General features: G+C 42.9%; 1 protein-coding gene and 1 non-coding gene across 2 annotated transcripts in view; one reads left to right on the top strand and one right to left on the bottom strand.

Annotated features, from left to right (window-relative positions):
* Window positions 1-18,901, top strand: part of KIF3B (kinesin family member 3B) — a 48,547-nt gene that overhangs the window by 12,406 nt on the left and 17,240 nt on the right. The window contains exon 2 of the mRNA XM_002747384.5: window positions 16,887-18,351. Coding sequence (XP_002747430.1) covers window positions 16,951-18,351 — 1,401 coding nt within the window. The 5' untranslated portion in view covers window positions 16,887-16,950. The remainder of the gene's footprint in view (window positions 1-16,886; window positions 18,352-18,901) is intronic.
* LOC118154193 (U6 spliceosomal RNA) lies at window positions 16,232-16,340 on the bottom strand. Its single transcript, XR_004744086.1, has one exon. It is a non-coding gene; the product is annotated as a U6 spliceosomal RNA (small nuclear RNA).

The raw sequence follows: 18,901 nt of genomic DNA, 5'->3' as shown, positions 1-18,901 counted from the left end.
TGCTGGGTGAAATAAACCAGCAAAAGGACAAATAAAAAGAAGGACAATACTGTTATGATTCCACTTATCCAAGGTATCTAGAGTAGTCAAAATTATGGAAACAGTGTTACCAGGGGCTGAGGAGGGGGGAAACAGGAGTTATTCAATAGTTACAAAGTTTCAGTTTTGCAAGATGAAAAAGTTCTAGAAATGTGTTAATGACAATGTGAATATAGTTGACACTGCCACTGAACTATACACTTAAAATGATTGAGGGTAAATTTTATATTATGTGGGGTTTTTACTGTAATTTAAAAAAAATTTTTAATGGTAAGCCTTTGGTTAGAGGGTGATTTTTTTTTTCTTTTGGAAAATCCCAGTTACACGTAAAACTAGAATAATGTAGTGAATCATGAACCCACATCTAGCAGTTCTCAGCACTTGGCAATGCGATTTTACCTATAACCTTCCATGCAACTCACCCCTGAAAAAGATCCCAGACAGCATATAATTTTGTCTGAAAATATTTTCATTTATCTCGAGGATAAGAACTTTCTTTTAAAAAATAATAGCATTTTTGCGCATAAATAAGTAACAGTAATTTCTTAGCATTGTCTCATATCCAGTGTTCCAATTTCCTTGTTATCTTATACATTTTTTTTTTTTTTGGAGTCTTGCTCTGTCGCCCAGCCTGGAGTGCAGTGGCACCCTCTAGGCTCACTGCAACCTCAGCTTCCTGGGTTCAAGCAATTCTCCTGCCTCAGCGTCCTTAGTAGCTAGGATTACAGACACACATGCACCACGCCCAGCTAATTTTTGTATTTTTAGTAGAGACAGGGTTTCACCAAGTTGGCCAGGCTGGTCTCGAACTCCTGACCTTAAGTGATCCACCTGCCTCGGCCTCCCAAAGTGCTGGGATGCCAGGCAGGAGCCACCCCACTTGGCCTCTTTTTTTTTTGAGACAGGGTCTCACTGTATCACTAAGGCTTGAACACAGTGGTGCAATGAGAGCTCACTTCTGCCTCAAACTCCTAGGCAGCTCAAGCAAACTCCTGGGTTCACGTAATCTTCCCACCTTAGCCTCCTGGGTAGCTGGGACTACAGGCATACACCACCACACCTGGCTAATTTTTAGAAAAATTTTTGTAGAGATGGGGTCTCACTATCTTGTCCAGGCTGGTCTTAAACTCCTAGGCTCAAGTGATCCTCCTGCCTCAGCCTCCCAAAGTGCTGGGATTATGGGTTGTGAACCACCTAGCTTAGTCCTTGTGCATTTCTTAACAGTTGGTTTGTTTGAATCAAGATAAAAAATGAGCTGGACATGGTGGGTCACACCTGTAATACCAGCACTTTGGGAGGCCTAGGTGGACGAATCCATGAAGCCAAGAGTTTGAGACCAGTTTGTGCAACAAAGCAGGACCAGCCCTCTACAAATAGTTTAAAAAATTAGGCCAGGCACAGTGGCTCATGCCTGTAATCCCAGCACTTTGGGAGGCTGAGGTGGGCAGATACTTGAAATCAAGAGTTCAAGACCTGCCTGGCCAATATGGGGAAACCCTGTCTCTATTAAAAGACAAAAAAATTAGCCAGGCATGGTGGCAGGCATCTGTAATCCTAGCTACTTGGGAGGCTGACAGGAGAATCACCTGAACCTGGGAGGCAGAGGTTGCAGTGAGCTGAGATCATGCTGTTGCACTCTAGTCTGGGCGACAGAGGAAACGTCTCAAAAAAAAAACCCCAAAATTATTCAGGTGGGGTGGCGCACACCTGTAGTCCCAGCCACTCTGGAGGCTGAGATGGAAGGATTGCTTGAGCCAGGAGTTTGAGGCTGCAGTGAGCTTAGATACTGCCACTGCACTCCAGCCTGGGCAGAGCAAGACGCTGACTCTTAAAAAATAACAACCGAATGTGCACAACATTCCTGCCTCCAGGAATGGATCCTACCAACTGCTCCCACTTATCCTAAAAGTATATATGTTCAGAATAGCCATTAAAGTACTGTTTGCAGTAGTAAATGACCATAAACAATCAGAAGGTCCCTCAACAAGGAATGGACTGAACAAAGACTTTTTTTTTGATGGCATGATGGCTCACGACTGTAATCCCAGCACTTTGGGAGGACAAGGCAGGTGAATCGCCTGAGGTCAGGATTTCAAGACCAGCCTGGCCAATGTGGCAAAACCCCGTCCCTACAAAAAAATAAAAAATTAGCTAGATGTGGTGGCGTGTGATTATAGTCCCAACTACCTGGGAGTCTTAAATGGGAAGATTGCTTGAGCCCAGGAAGTTGAGGTTGCAGTGAGCTTTGGTTGTGCCACTGCACTCCAGCCTGGGCAGCAGATACTCTGTCTCAAAATGAATGAATGAATGAATGAATGGAGGTAAGACAGAAATGAAAGAAAAAAGAAGCAGCTGGGCATGGTGTCTGATGCCTGTAATCCCATACTTTGGGAGGCTGAGATGGAAGGATTACTTGAGCCCAGGAATTTGAGACGAGCCTGGGCAACGTAGTGAGACCTTTGTCTCTACAAAAAATAAAACTAGCCAGGTTTGGTGGCATATACCTGTAGTCCCAGCTACTGAGGAGGTTGAGGTGGGAGAATTGCCTGAGCCCACGAGATAGAGGCTGTGGTGAGCCGACATCATACTACTGCACTCCAGCCTAGAGTGCAGAGCAAGAGTCTGTATCAAAAAAACAAACGAAAATGCTTGGCGCATTGGCTCACGCCTGTAATCCCAGCACTTTGGGAGGCTGAGGCAGGCAGATCACAAGGTCAAGAGTTTGTGACCAGCCTGGCCAACATGGTGAAACCCTGTCTCTACTAAAAATACAAAAATTAGCCAGGCATGGTGGTGCCTGCCTGTCTCAGAAGGCTAAGGCAGGAGAATCTCTTGAACCCAGGAGACGGAGGTTGCAGTGAGCCAAGATCATGCCACTGCACTCCAGCCTGGGTGACAGAGCAAGATTCCATCTCAAAAAATAAATAAATAATGAGTTACAGGGAGAAAGAGTTCTCCAAGATTTATATAGGAAGAAGTACAATGGTGTAAAGTCTACAGCTACTTGAGTTAAAAAGATTTAAAAATAATAATAATAATAAAAGAACACACACACACACACAAAAACTGGGCCTGGTGGCTCACACCTGTAATCCCAGCACTTTGGGGGGCCTAGGCGGGTGGATCACGAGGTCAGGAGTTCAAGACCAGCTTGGTCAACATAGTGAAACCCCATCTCTACTAAAAATACAAAAATTAGCTGAGTGGTGGCACAAGCCTCTAGTCCTAGCTACTTGAGAGGCTGAGGCGGGAGAATCACCTGAACCCAGGAGGCAGAGGCTGCAGTGAGCCACAATCATGCCATTGCACTCCAGCCTGGGTACAGAGTGAGGCTCCATCTCAAAAAAAAAAAGAGGGAGTAATGCAGATACGTTAGGAAGATTTACATGTTCACTGTATACTCCGTACAGCTTGAATAGCTTCAATCTGTGCATATATTGATATACACATGTATATATGCATATATATATATCAAGTGTTTTAAAAATATATGAGTTTATATATAGGTTTTAAAATAAGATAAATCTGGTTTTAAATCCTGACTCTTCTACTTAATTGTCGTGTAACCTTGGGCAAATTAATTTCCCTGAGTCTCTGATCCTTATTTTTTAAATGAGGCTAATGCCTGCCTGCCTTCTAAGGTGATTTTGAGGATTAAAAGAGGGCACACATGAAGCTCTTGGTATACTGTGAGTTGTGACTCTTGAAGACAATAAAACCCAAGACTCACATTGATTCTGAATGGTAGGTGTTGTCCAATAGACTTGAATATATTTTTTGAATGTATTTTATGAATGCTTTACAATTGAATGCCAAAGAGAGTTTCTTTTCCTCCTTCCCTACCTAAATAAATGCTTTCTTTATTCGCTTGTTCATTGACCAAATGGCAGAGTACGTGGCTCCAGTTTGAATTCGGGGCAGGCATTGATTGTTCATATTACTTGACTGTGACCTTTTTAGGGTTCTTTCCAGAGAACTAGCATGTCTTCTTCGGACATTTAAGTTGAAATCAAGGTTGTGGACTTTTCTCCAAAGAAAACATTGCTTTATTGCTTCTCTCACCTTAATTATAAAAAACAAAATACATGCACCCATCAAAAAATACAAAGAAAGTAAAAAAATAATCTGCAGGCTCCCCACCCTAGAGGTCAATGTTGCCTGCACTTCCTGAGTATGTATTAGTACTTTTCAATGGTAAAAGCAAAGCATTTAACATTCATTAGTTTATTTAATCCTTAGAACAGTTCTTTAAGGGGGATGTTGTTATTAACCATACTTTGTGGAAGAAGAAACTGTAACTTGCGTAAGTTTCTTAAGATTTTATAGCTAGTAATGGGGAGAAATGCCAGATATAGGTGAAGGGGAGGAAGGCAGCAAATCACACTGCCACGTGTGTACCTATGCAACTATCTTGCATGTTCTTCACATGTACCCCAAAACCTAAAATGCAATTAAAAAAAAAGATTTTATAGCTAGTAAATGGCAGAGCAGAAATTCAAACCCAAACCTGTTGAACACCAAAGCTCATGCTTTTAACGGTGTCTTTCCACTGTTCCGCGAATCTGCATCTGCACATGTGCGTGTACGCATAAACATTAACTGTATCATAGGAATTCTTCTGTTTAGTAGCCTCCTTCTTCACTCAACAATATGTCTTGAATGTTGCTCATACCTGAATACCTGGAGGTTTGTTGCCATCGTTAATGACTTCATAGTTTCCCATTGTAGAGATGCTCCGTAATGAACCACTCCCTTACTGATGAGCATTTAAGTGCTTAGAGACGGTGTTGTGACAAACACAAACATGTATTACATCGTTGCATGTGTACTTAGTTACTCAATTATGTCCTTAAAATAATTCCAAGAAATGGAATTGCTGTTTCAAGGGAGTATTCACATGGTGAGTTTTGGCATTGATGGCCTGACTGCCCTCAGGTATGTTGTGCCAATTTGAGATGCTGTGGCTCTTATATGTTCTCTAAGGAACATTTTTAAAGTTTTCAGACAGTTCACACAGCTGTTTGGCTTACAAAAAAGATGACCTTATGTTTATAAATAAGGCCTGTAGTAACAGAATATATATATATGCGCACACACACACACATATACACATATCTTTTTTATATTTTTATACACACACACACACACACACACACACACACATACACACACATCTTTTTTGTGTGTGTGATGGAGTCTTGCTCTGCTGCCCAGGCTGGAGTGCAGTGGCATGATCTCAGCTTACTGCAGCCTCCACCTCCCAGGTTCAAGGGATTCTCCTGCCTCAACCTCCTGACTAGCTGGGATTATGGGTGTCTGCCACTATGCCCAACTAATTTTTTGTATTTTTAGTAGAGACAGGGTTTCGCTGTGTTGGCCAGGCTGGACTTGAACGCCTAACCTTGTGATTTTCATGCCTCAGCCTCCCAAAGTCCTGGGATTACAAGTGTGAACCACTGCACCCGGCCAACCAGAATATATTTTGTTAGTTTCTTATTTGACAGCTTTGCTCTAAATGCTTTTTAGAGCTGATGCTATATGACTTGCTACATTTACATTAGAAAATTAAAAGTTCCATTACTGTGGACCTAATAGAAGCTCTTTTATGAAGCTTCATCATAAATTTGGGACAAGTAGGTCCCCTTATGCATCCACTAAAACATTTTTATTGTCTTATATTCGTGATGGTCAGCACAAATGAACAGATAAAATAGGAAAAATTAGTAACTCCTGTATATTTGTTTAATTTCACAAAGCCTTTCCATCTCTCTCTTTCTCCTTGATTTTATTTTATTTTTTGGCTAAGTAATGTATTTACATGATTCAAAACTCAAGAGGTATAAAAGGGTATACACACTTTGGGAGGCTGAGGTGGGCAGATCACTTGAGGCCAGTGGTTCAAGACCAGCCTTACCCCGTCTCTACTAAAATTAGCAGGACATGGTGGCAGACGTCTGTCATCCCAGCTATTCAGGAGGCTGAGGCACAAGAATCGCTTGAATGGGAGGCAGAGGTTTCAGTGAGCTGAGATTGTGCCACAGCACTCCAGCCTGGGAGTCAGAGTGAACTTGGTCTCAAAAGAAAAAAAGGGTATACAATGAAAAGTTTCTCTTCTATTTTTGGCCCTCATCCACCCATCTCTTTTAGGGAAAGCTGGTGTTGTTATCTGGTAATTGTTACATGGTTCTTGTGAATTCTTTCAGATATATTTTATGCACATACAAGCAAATGTAGAACCATTTCCTCAATAGTATAAAATGTCCCTTTAAAAACTCTACATAGCAGTGGTGTTATTTTTCAACCCAAAATGGATAATCTTGTTTTAAAAAGTGTGTAACTCCCAGCTGGGCATGGTGGCTTACGCCTGTAATCCGAGCACTTTGGAGGCCAAGGTGGGAAGATCACCTGAGGTCGGGAGTTCATGACCAGCCTGACCACCATGGTGAAACCTGTCTTAAAAAAAAAAAAAAGTAAAAAATTTTTTTTAAAAAAAGTGTATAACTCCCATTGTGAAACTGGCGATAGTAGGAAGCAGAGACCTAGAATTGGACTTGCTTTCCTGGTGTGTGGTTCAGGGATTGCAAACTCGGAGGCCTGATACTTCAAAAACAATTAGAATCACTGTAAAAGGGAGGTGTGTTGATGGTGATGAGGTGGATACAAACAGCTGCTTCCCCTGAGAGAAGCCTGTCCAGGGAATTGGTTTAGGCTGGTTAGCAGGGAGCCGCTTTTATCTTGCTCGAGCGTTGCAGTGCTTTTCTGATGGCTCATGTGATCTTTGGCTTGGGCTGCAGTTCAGATACTCTGAGTATTTGAACTCTGGGCCAGGCAGTTGGCAGGTGGTTGCCTGATCTGATCTTAGAGGACATTGCTTTGGAATGTGTTGATTAGGGGTGCATTACTATGCACTCTGTGTGCCCATAGATTGCACCTCCTTGCAGGATTGCTCCTGGAAAATGGCCAGACCTTTATTTTTTTCCCGTTTGGAGATACCATGTACTTATTAAAGAGTTTGGAAAATACAGAAATGTTGAAAGAGCAGGGAAAATCACCTGTACTATTATTCAAGGTTGACCACTGTTGCTGTTTTTACATGTGTCTTTCTTTTTGTATAATGGTGATTGCATGCAATGATTCAATTTTGTAAACTGCTTTTTCATTTATGATAAGCATTTTCTATGTCATTACAGAGCCTTGGGAGATGGCATTTTAGAAGATGGGCTAGTATGTCAGGCCTTTCCTAATCAAATTATACATACGTGAATTTGGTCATAGACAGAGATGTCTACAAGAGCCAGGCAGGAAGTATAAATGAGCAAAGCACGCTGGATGTGAAACAGGAGAGACTGGTGTTGGAGAGGATTCCTCTTGCTACCACTTGGGGTTCAGGTCAAGGACTATTAGATATTCCCATGTTTCCAGATAGGTGGAAATTTTGTTTTTAATATAAAATTGTTGTTTGTTTTTGAATTAGAAAAAATCAGTCCTGCTGCAGTGGCTCACACCAGTAATCCTACCACTTAGGGAATCCAGGGTGAATGGATCAGTTGAGCCTGGCCAACATGGCAAAAACCCAGCTCTACAAACAAATACATAAATGAGTTGTGCAATCCCAGCAACTCAGGAGGCTGAGGCAGAAATCGCCTGGGAGGCAGAGGTTGCAGTGAGCTGAGATTCCACCACTGCACTCCAGCCTGGGTGACAGAGCAAGACTCTATCTCAAAAAGCAAACAGAAATTCAGAGAATAATTTAATAAATAGAATTAACAAAGTAAGAGAAATGTTAGCATTTTCTCTTACAAGCTTGAAACTTTCTTCTGTTTTTGTTTTTTAAGAGAAAGGATAAAATATTACAGATAAAATTGAAATACCCTTCCCTTCTCTAGTCCCATTATCCACACCTCCCATTGCCCAGTTTGGGCAGCCACTATTATAAATTGTTGTATGTCCTTCTATCCCATTTTCTTGCCTTCTTCCTTTTTTTTTTCAGAGACAGGGTCTTGCTCTAGAGTGCAATCGTGCGGTCATGACTCACTGTGACCTCCACCTCCTGGGCTCAAGTGATCCTTCCACCTTTTTATGGAGTAGCTATAGGTGGTAGGCCACCACACCAGCCTAATTTTCATTTTTTGTAGAAATAGGTTCTTGCTCTGTTGCCCTGGATGGCCTCAAACTTCTAGACTCAAGTGATTCTCCTACCTCAGCCTCCCAAAGTGCTGCAATTACGGAGGTGTGAGCCACTGCACCCATCCTATGCCACTTTTTAAAACTTACACATACATAAATGCAAATCTATGAGTACCACATTGTTTTGTAAGTTCTAATCATAACTATTACTCTGCAGCTTTGTTCTCACTCAGCCTATTTATTTACCCATGTTAAATACATAACCCTAATTCAGAGGTTGGCAAACATTTACTGTAAAAGACCACAGTAAATATTTTAGTATTATAGTCCATATTGTCTCTATTGCAACTACTCAACTCTATTCAACTCTGTAGTTGATGCAGCAATAGATAATATGTAAACTAAAGGTTACGCTGTTCTAATAAAACTTTGTTTACAAAAACAGGCTCTGGGCCAGATTCGTACTATAGGCTATAATTTGCTAACCTCTGCTCTAATTTATTCCTTATTACTGATAACTACTGAATGGTATATTGTCTTTTTTTTTTTTTTTTTTTGAGACAGAATCTCGCTCTGTCACGCAGGCTGTAGTGTAATGGGGCGATCTCAGCTCACTGCAACCTCTGACTCTTGGGTTCAAGGGATTCTTGTGCCTCAGCTTCCTGAGTAGCTGGGATTACAGGTGCATCCCACCATGTCTGGCTAATTTTTATATTTCTTAGTAGAGACAGGGTTTTGCCATGTTAGCCAGGGTGGTTTCAAACTCCTGACTTCAGGTGATCTGCCTGCCCCAGCCTCCCAAAGTGCTGGGATTATAGGCATGAGCCACCGCGCCCAGCCATATTGTCTGTAATAGGAATATACCATGAATATACCATATTTTATTTTTCAATTCTCCTATAAATGGATATCTGGGTTGTTTCTAGATTTTTTGTTTGTTTTTTGGGACAGGGTTTTCCTCTGTCACTCAGACTGGAGTGCAGTGGTGTGGTCACAGCTCACTGGAATCTTAAACTCCTGGGCTTAAGCAATCCTTCTGACTCCGCCACCCAAGATGCTGGGACTACGGGTATGTGCTACCATACCCAGCTATATTTTTAAAATTTTTTGTAGAGATGGGGGTCTCACTGTGTTCCCCAGGCTGGTCTTGAACTCCTGGCCACAAGGAATACTCCCACCTCGGCCTCACAGTGGCGCGATTACAGGTGTGAGCCACCGCACCCAGCCTGTTTTCCCGTGTTTCTATTATGGTAACCATGCTGCAGGAAGCATCTTGTCCATGTTGGTTTTATTTTTTTATGAGATGTACTTTTGCTTTTGTGGCCCAGGCTGGAATGCAGCGGCGCAACCTCAGCTAACTGCAGCCCCCGCCTCCTGGGTTCAAGTAATTGTCATGCCTCAGCATCTCAAGTAGCTGGGATTACAGGTGCCCACCGCCATACCTAGCTAATTTTTGTATTTTTCTTAGAGACAGAGTTTCACCATGTTAGCCTGGCTAGTCTCGAACTCTTAACCTCAGGTGATCTACCTGCCTCAGCCTCGGAAAGTGCTGGGATTACAGATGTGAGCCACCACACCTGGCTCATGTTGTTTTAAGTACCAAGTAGGCCAAATAAAATGTTTCAGATGGAGAATATAGCCAGTTTGTGACCTCTCTCTTAGGGCTTCCTTAGGAAGCCAATCGTTACTGAGAATCCAATCCACGCCTAGTTCTGGACTTTGAGGTGAGACTCCAGGATAGCTAGCAAGGTGAGGATGCATGAAGCCGAACACAAAGGAGTTGGAGAACGGTCTGGAAGAGTGTGGTGGCCGTGACAAATGCGCATCTGATTTCCTCAGCAGATAAAAGAGATGAGGTTAGGGAAAGACTCAATTTTTCATGTTCGATAAGCATTCAGACAGTGGGTGTTAACACTGAATGACCAGCAGTAGCAGAAAAGGTCTTCGGGGCGAAGGCGGTGAGCCGCTGATCTGTGCTTGCTTCTTTCCTGGCAATTCTTTGCGTTCCTTTAAAGATTGATCACTCTGTGATTAGACCGGCTGGAAGAGCAACAGAGGTAATAAGGGAAGAGTATCAGGGCGTCTTTCCAAGAAAACTCTCCTTTGAGGAAGACCCAGAGTAAGATTTTAAGCCTTGGTGGCAGGAAATTAACTTGTTCCATTTTCCTGAAAGAATATGTCAGTAATACATGATGAGTGCAGTCTAGCTGGATGAGTTCAGAAAAGAAATGGTGTTCCGTGTTCAGAGTTGAGATTTAATTAAGGGGACTCATGCTTTGGGAATTCTTCCTTTTTACAGATTTTTAAGATTAATGTAGGTCATTTTCATTCCTTTGTTTCTGTCACTTTGGAGAGCTCAAAAAATATACGGAGCTATTACAAAGCGGCTGAACCTCAAGGTCAGCTTGCTGCAGGCTTGCTTGCCTGCTTTTCTTTTCTTCACAGGCTTGGAGCCCCATTGTTTTGATAGGTAAAAGTTGGACAGCTCCGCCTTCTCAAAAGTCTGTAGTGCAGAAGAATCAGTCCTCTGCACTGACCTGTCTCCCTGCCCCGCCCCGCCATTCCGTTTCTCTTACTCTTTCAGGTCTAGGATCTTGTCTGGCAGGCTCGTGCACTGCAGCAGAGGTCTTCCCAGAGGAGGGTCAGGGGCTGAGATTTTCCCTTTGCACCTAGATGAGCTTTGACAGGCCTCTGTTGTAATGCAGGGAGAGACAGGCCGTAGCTCAAGAACCGTTCCCCTGAAATGACGCAGTAAACTTGGCCATTCTAACACACAGCTCTTTCTTCCCAACGGGCGGAATTCTAATAGCACCTAGAAGCTTGTCTAACCCATGACCTGGGACAGCTTTGAATGTGGCCCAACACAAATTTGTAAACTTTCTTTAAACATGAGATTTTTTTTTTTTGTAATATTTTTTTTAGCTCATTAACTATTGTTAGTGTTAGTGTATTTTATGCGTGGCTCGAGACAATTCTTCCAGTATGGCCCAGAGAAGCCAAAAGATTGGACACTCCAATCTAGAAGATAATGAATACATTCCTGAAGGGCCTCCTTTTGCATAGTTTTCTTTACATGGCTTGAGATTTAGTTCTTATTGAACATCAATTAGGTATGTAGATATCAATTTAATCTGAAATGTTTTAGGATGATTGTTACAAACTGAACAATAAAAATGTTATTTTAGGCTGGGCACGGTGGCTCATGCCTGTAATGCCAGCACTTTGGGATGCTGAGGAGGGCAGATTGCCCAAGGTCAGGAGTTTGAGACCAGCCTGGCCATCATGGTGAAACCCCCTGTCTCTACTAAAAATGCAAGAATTAGCTGGGTGTAGTGGTGGGTGCCTGTAATCCCAGCTACCTGGGAGGCTAAGTCAGGAGAATTGCTTGAACCTGGGAGACAGATGTTGCAGTGAGCCGAGATCCCGCCTGGGTAACAGAGCGAGACTCCATTAAAAAAAAAAAACAAGAAATGTCATTTTAGGCTGGTTATAGTGGGTCACACCGGTAATTCCAGTACCTTGGGAAGCCAAGGCAGGCAGATCATCTGAGGTCAGAAGTTTGAGACCAGCCTGGCCAACGTGGTGAAACCCCGTCTTTACTAAAAATACAAAAATTAGCCTGGCATGGTGGCAGGTACCTGTAATCCCAGCTACTTGGGAGGCTGAGGCTGGAGAATCACTTAGACCTAGAAGGCAGAGATTGCAGTGAGCTGAGATTGCACCGCACTCCAGCCTTGGTGACAAGTGCAAAACTCAGTCTCTGAAAAAAAAAAAAGAAAGAAAAGAAATTTTATTCTAGTGATGTTTAGTGCATAAAATTAGGACTCATCTTTAATCTCTGGACCCCTTGACAAGGGTTTTGGATGAATCTGTATTGTTATTTTAATCCAGCTTTATATTAGTTTACAAAGTATTTCCACCCATGTAAGCACCTCTTAGTCTCATAATCATCCATAAGAAAGAAGAATTACATCTATTTTTTCAGAGTTTGCAGAAAATAGATTCAGAGAGGGTAAGAGGTCTTCTGTTTCTTCATTCTAGGCAACAGTCTTTTATTACATGTAGCAACTAGAAGAAATACGAAAAGCAACTTCTTGTGTTTTCACTTGCTTAGCAGCAGAATAGTCTATGAAGATCAGTGGAGGAATATGTTGATACTCTCTGTTTATTAAGCCACAGCATATATGCCCAAGTGGCCCATCACCGCTTCACCTTCTCCCACCTTGGGAGAATGGCAGGAAATAGGTCATTCTCACAACGAAAGAATGCTTCTGTCATTGTCCTACATATCTTTTAAAAATTACAACTGCATATATCCTTGATTCAGCAATTCCACTTCTAGAAATTGATGGTTACAGATATACTTTCCCACACATGAATGATTGTATGTCTTAAGTTTTTCACAGAAAAATAACAGAAACAGCTGAAGTGCATCTGCAGCAGTGACATAAATTATGGTGCATGCATACAGTAGAGTGTTATGCCGCCATTGCAAAGCATAAAGCAGCTCTGTATTTACTGTGGGGACAAACTCCAAGGACACTGTTTGTTATTGTGTATAATATGTTTGTGTAAAAAGGGAGGGGACAAGTGTGTATTAATACATATTTGCTTATTATGTATCAGTGATTAAAAATCTCATAATGCTTGTCTGTGGGCAGCAGAACAGGGTGGCTAGAGAACAGGTCACAGAGAGAGAGAGAGAGACCTGTCACTGAAGGGCCTTTTGATAAAAAACAAAACAGCTGGGCCTGGTGGCTCATGCCTGTAATCCCAGCACTTTGGGAGACTGAGGTGGGCAAATCACCTGAGGTCAGGAGTTCAAGACATGGTGAAACCCTGTCTCTACAAAAATTAGCTGGGCATGGTGGTAGGTGCCTGTAGTCCCAGCTATTCAGGAGGCTGAGGCAGGAGAATCACTTGAACCCAGGAGGTGGAGGTTCCAATGAGCTGAGAATTGTACCACTGCACTCCAGCCTGGGGGACAGAGGGTGACTCTGTTAAAAATAATAACAATAATAATGAATTACATGTTTTAAAAAATCCCTGCACTTAGACGTGGTGGTATGTATCTATAATCTATAGACCCAGCTACTTGGGAGGCCAAGGTGGCAGGATATTGCTTTAGCCTAGGAGGTCAAGGCTGCAGTGAGCTATCATCACCCCATTGCACTTCAGTCTAGGTGACAAAGTGAGACTGTCTTTTAAAAAGAAAAAAAAAAAAATCCCTGCACTGAGGTTTTTTGGAGTTTTGGGTCCTCATATATACCGGTAAAGTACTCTGACCTGGTTACTACCTACTCTCACCCAAAGGACCCATTTAATCCTTTCTTCTGCTCCCTGAGTTTCCCAGCACCAAATAAAATTCTCTCTTTTTTTGTTTTTACTTTATAAAATTGTAACACCCCCGTTCTTTTTATTTTTTTGAGATGGAGTCTTGCTCTGTCACTCAAGCTGGCGTGCAATGAAATGATCTCAGCTCACTGCAGCCTCCGTCTCCAAGGTTCAAACAATTCTCCTGCCTCAGCCTCCCGAGTAGCTGGAATTACAGGCACGGGCCACCATGCCTGGCTAAATTTTTGTATTTTTTTTTAGTAGAGATGGGGTTTCACCATGTTGGCCAGGCTGGTCTCGAACTCCTGACTTCAGGTGATCCACTGACCTGGGCCTCCCAAAGTGCTGGGAGTACAGGTGTGAGCCACCACACCTGGCCCAATTTTCTTATTTGCATTCTAATTCTATTAAATTTATTGATTGATTTTGTATTTTTAGTAGACCGTGGTGGCAGGTGCCTGTAATCCCGGCTACTTGGGAGACTGAGGCAGGAAATTTGCTTGAATTTGGGAGGTGGAGGTTGCAGTGAGCTGAGATCACTTCATTGCACTCCAGCCTGGGCAATAAGAGCAAGATTCCATCTTAAAAAAAAAAAGTATTGATTGAATGAGTGCTTTTTATGTAATGTATTATACCACATCCTTATTTATTTGCACACATTTTGCACAAGCCAGTTTTTATTGATGATTGTGGGATTGAAAAGTATCATCAGCACAAGCTAGGAAATTCAAACACTACAAATGAGTAAGCTCTGAAAAGTTTTTCCTCTGTCTCTAGGCTTCTGAGTCTCCTAGGCCCACAGTTCCCCTGCTAAGGTCGCTACTGTTACTACCTTTAGAAGTGTATTTCTAACAATATTGTATTCATATCAAGCATCTAGCATGCATAGATCCCCCCTTTTTTTTTTCCTCTGAAATCTGGGTAGATAGCCCCCCTTTTTGTATGTAACGTTTGGTTTTTAAATAGAGTTTCTTTTTAGAGCAGTTTTAGGTTCACAGCAAAATTAAGCAGAAGGTAGACAGATTTCCCATATACCTCTGCCTCCACACGTGCAGAGCCTCCCGCATTATGTACATCTCCTACCAGAGTTGTGCGTTTGTTACAAGTAACACACCTACATTGACACATTATCACCCAAGTGCCTAATTTGCATTAAGGCTTATTCTTGGTGTTATAGCTTCCATTTTTCATACCATGTAAACTATACTGTACACACTATCTCCTACTTTTTTTCACTTAACAACATTATCTCAGTATAGGCTTACATTTAGATTTAGATTACCATGTTCTTTTTTTTAAATTTAATATATATATATATGATCTTTTTTTTTTTTTTTAAGAGATGGGGGGGCCAGGCACGGTGGCTCAAGCCTGTAATCCCAGCACTTTGGGAGGCTGAGGTGGGTGGATCACGAGGTCAAGAGATCAAGACCATCCTGGCCAACATGGTGAAACCCCGTCTCTACTAAAAGTACAAAAAAATTAGCTGGGCATAGTGGCGTGCGCCTGTAGTCCCAGCTACCCCAGAGGCTGAGGCAGGAGAATTGCTTGAACCCGGGAGGCAGAGGTTGCAGTGAGCCGAGATCAGGCCACTGCACTCCAGCCTGGTGCCTGGCCACAGAGCGAGACTCTGGCTCAAAAAAAAAAAAAAAAAAAAAAAAAGACGGGGTTTCACTATGTTGCCCAGGCTGGAGTGCAGTGGCTATTCACAGGTACAATCCCACTACTGATCAGCTCGGGAGTTCTGACTTCTCCGTTTCTGACCTGAGCCGGTTCCCCTCTCCTTAGGCACCACATTCTTTTTAATAACTGCATAGGATTCCACATATATTAAATATATTTAATTTAATCAGTCTTCTCTTGATGGGAATCAGGGTTGCCCACAATCTGTTGCTACCACAACAGATATCCTTGTATATATGTCATTGTTTAAGATATGTATCTTCAGGATAAATTCTTAGAAATACAATTGCTAGGTCAAAAGTTATATACATTCTAAATATTGATAGATCGTTCCAAATTGCTCTACCTAGAGGTTGGGGTCGTTCAACAGGTTATAGTAGCTCAACAGAATGTAAGACTTGATTTCATTCTGTTGTGTAGGATGGAGTGCAGTGACACAATCATAGCTCACTGCAGCCTTGAACCCCTGGGCTCAAGCAATCCTTCTGCCTCAGCTTCCTGATTAGCTAGGAGTACAGGCACACATTACCACCCCTGGCTAATTTTTATATTTTTATTTTACTTTATTTATTTTGAAACAGAGTCTTGCTCTATTGTCCAGGCTGGGGTGCAGTGGTGCAGTCTTGGCTCTCTGCAACTTCTGCCTCCCAGGCTCAAGCAATTCTCATGAGTGCCTCAGCCTCCCGGATACCTGGGATTACAGGCACCTGCCCCCACACCCAGCTAATTTTTGTATTTTTTGTAGAGACAGGGTTTAACCACATTGGCCAGGCTGGTCTCAAACTCCTGGCCACAAGTGATCCATCCACCTTGTCCTCCCAAAGTGTTGGAATTACAGGTGTGAGCAACTGAGGCTGGTCTTTATTTTTATTTTATTTATTTTTGAGATAGCATCTCAGTCTGTCATCCAGGCTGAAGTGCAGTGGTGTGACCATAGCTGACTATACCCTCAACCTCCTGGGCTGAAGCAGTCCTTCCATCTCAGCTTTTCAGGTAGCTAAGGCATGTGAACCACTGTGCCCGGCTAATTGACTTTTTTTTTTTAAAAAAAAATATGGAATGCTTCACGAATTTGCGTGTCATCCTTGCGCAGGGGCCATGCTAATCTTCTCTGTATCGTTCCAATTTTAGTATATATGTGCTGCCGAAGCGAGCACGACTTTTTTTTTTTAATAGAGATTGGGGCTTACTGTGTTTCCCAGGCTGGCCTCAAACACCTATACTCAAGTGATCTTCTGACTTCATCCTCCCAAAATGCTGGGATTACAGATGTGAGCTATTGCATACAGCCTAATTAAAAAAATTGTTGGAGACAGGGTCTTACTAAGTTACCCAGGCTGGTCTCAAACTCCTGGCCTCAGCAAACTCCTGCCTCGACCTCCCAGAGTAAGACCCAGACTTTTAAAAGATTTTTTGGCTGCTTCAGCCTATAGCATAAGATCAAATAATGATTGAGAAGAGGATGGGCTAGAGTCCACAGTGGCCTGTAGTATAGTGGCCTATACCCATACCCTTCCATACTAAAGGTTTTTATTTTTACCTCTGAAGCTGGTTAATTCCTGTGAGGAAATACACAATGTAGTAATGTTATCAGATATTGCTGTCAGCTTACCAAGGTAAAGATTATTTAGGTGTGTTAGCTTCTGTCAGGCAGCCCCCAAAAACAATAGTACTGTGCTTATTTACTTTTGCTTTTTTTCTAGGCCCTTAGCATTCTGATACATTTTGAGTTGACACCTCTCAAGATTGACTGGGTCAGAGTTCATCATGTCAAAGTTGAAAAGCTCAGAGTCAGTCAGGGTGGTGGTTCGCTGTCGGCCCATGAATGGCAAGGAAAAGGCTGCTTCATATGACACAGTGGTGGATGTGGATGTTAAGCTGGGGCAGGTGTCTGTGAAGAACCCCAAAGGGATGGCCCATGAAATGCCCAAGACCTTCACCTTTGACGCAGTCTACGACTGGAATGCCAAGCAGTTTGAACTGTACGATGAGACATTCCGACCGCTTGTTGACTCCGTCCTGCAAGGTTTCAATGGAACCATTTTTGCCTATGGACAAACTGGGACGGGAAAAACCTACACAATGGAAGGAATCCGTGGTGACCCGGAAAAACGAGGAGTCATTCCCAACTCATTTGACCACATCTTCACCCACATCTCTCGATCCCAGAATCAACAGTACCTGGTCAGGGCTTCTTACTTAGAGATCTACCAGGAGGAGATCCGAGATCTGCTCTCAAAGGATCAGACCAAACGGCTTGAGCTCAAAGAGAGGCCTGACACAGGAGTGTATGTGAAAGACCTGTCTTCCTTTGTCACCAAGAGTGTGAAGGAGATAGAGCACGTGATGAATGTGGGGAACCAGAACCGTTCTGTCGGTGCTACCAACATGAACGAGCACAGCTCGCGTTCTCACGCAATTTTCGTTATCACTATTGAGTGCAGCGAGGTGGGCCTCGATGGTGAAAACCACATCCGTGTAGGGAAATTGAACCTTGTAGATCTTGCTGGCAGTGAACGGCAAGCCAAGACTGGTGCACAAGGGGAAAGATTAAAAGAAGCTACCAAGATCAACCTCTCCCTTTCCGCTTTGGGTAACGTCATCTCTGCTCTGGTGGACGGCAAAAGCACTCACATTCCATATCGGGACTCAAAGCTTACCAGGCTCCTCCAAGATTCCCTTGGTGGCAATGCTAAGACTGTGATGGTGGCCAATGTGGGGCCTGCCTCTTACAATGTAGAAGAGACTCTGACCACTCTGCGATATGCCAACCGTGCCAAAAACATTAAGAACAAACCAAGGGTCAATGAGGACCCCAAGGATGCCCTCCTTCGAGAATTCCAGGAAGAAATTGCTCGGCTCAAGGCCCAGCTGGAAAAACGGTCCATAGGCAGGAGGAGGAGACGAGAGAAACGGAGGGAAGGTGGCAGTGGTGGAGGTGGGGAAGAGGAGGAGGAGGAGGGAGAAGAGGGTGAGGAGGAAGGGGACGATAAGGATGATTACTGGCGGGAACAGCAAGAAAAACTGGAGATTGAGAAACGGGCCATTGTAGAGGATCACAGCTTGGTTGCAGAAGAGAAGATGAGGCTACTGAAGGAGAAGGAGAAGAAGATGGAGGACCTGCGGCGGGAGAAGGATGCTGCCGAGATGCTGGGCGCCAAGATCAAGGTACCATAGCCATACCCTTCCTTAGGCCCTTGATATCCAGTTCTCAATAAACATCTGTTTAATTGACATGAATATGATTTTTTCACATTTACAAAAATGAAAATGGAATTAATAATGAGACGATTACATATGCACATAGTGTAAAGAACAGCAATAAAAGTAATACCCATGTACCCCCCAACCAGTGTAAGAAGTAGAACAACATCCTTTTTTTTTTTTTGAGATGGATTTTCATTCTTGTCGCCCAGGCTGGAGTACAATGGTGTGATCTCGTCTCACTGCAACATCTGCCTCCTGGGTTCAAGTGATTCTCCTGCCTCAGTCTCCCAAGTACCTAGGATTACAGGCGCCCACAACCACACTGGGTTAATTTTTGCATTTTTAGTAGAGGTTTCATCTTGTTGGCCTGGCTGGTCTCAAACTCCTGACCTCAGGTAATCTATCTGTCTCCCCCAAGTGCTGGGATCACAGACGTTAGCCTATGTGTCTGGCTTTTTTTTTTTTTTTTTTTTTTTTTTTTGAGACAGAGTCTTACTCTGTCAATCAGGCT

Source organism: Callithrix jacchus, chromosome 5 (genome assembly GCF_049354715.1).
Source record: "Callithrix jacchus isolate 240 chromosome 5, calJac240_pri, whole genome shotgun sequence".
NCBI lineage: Eukaryota > Metazoa > Chordata > Mammalia > Primates > Cebidae > Callithrix > Callithrix jacchus.
This window is presented reverse-complemented; position numbering and strand designations above follow the sequence as displayed.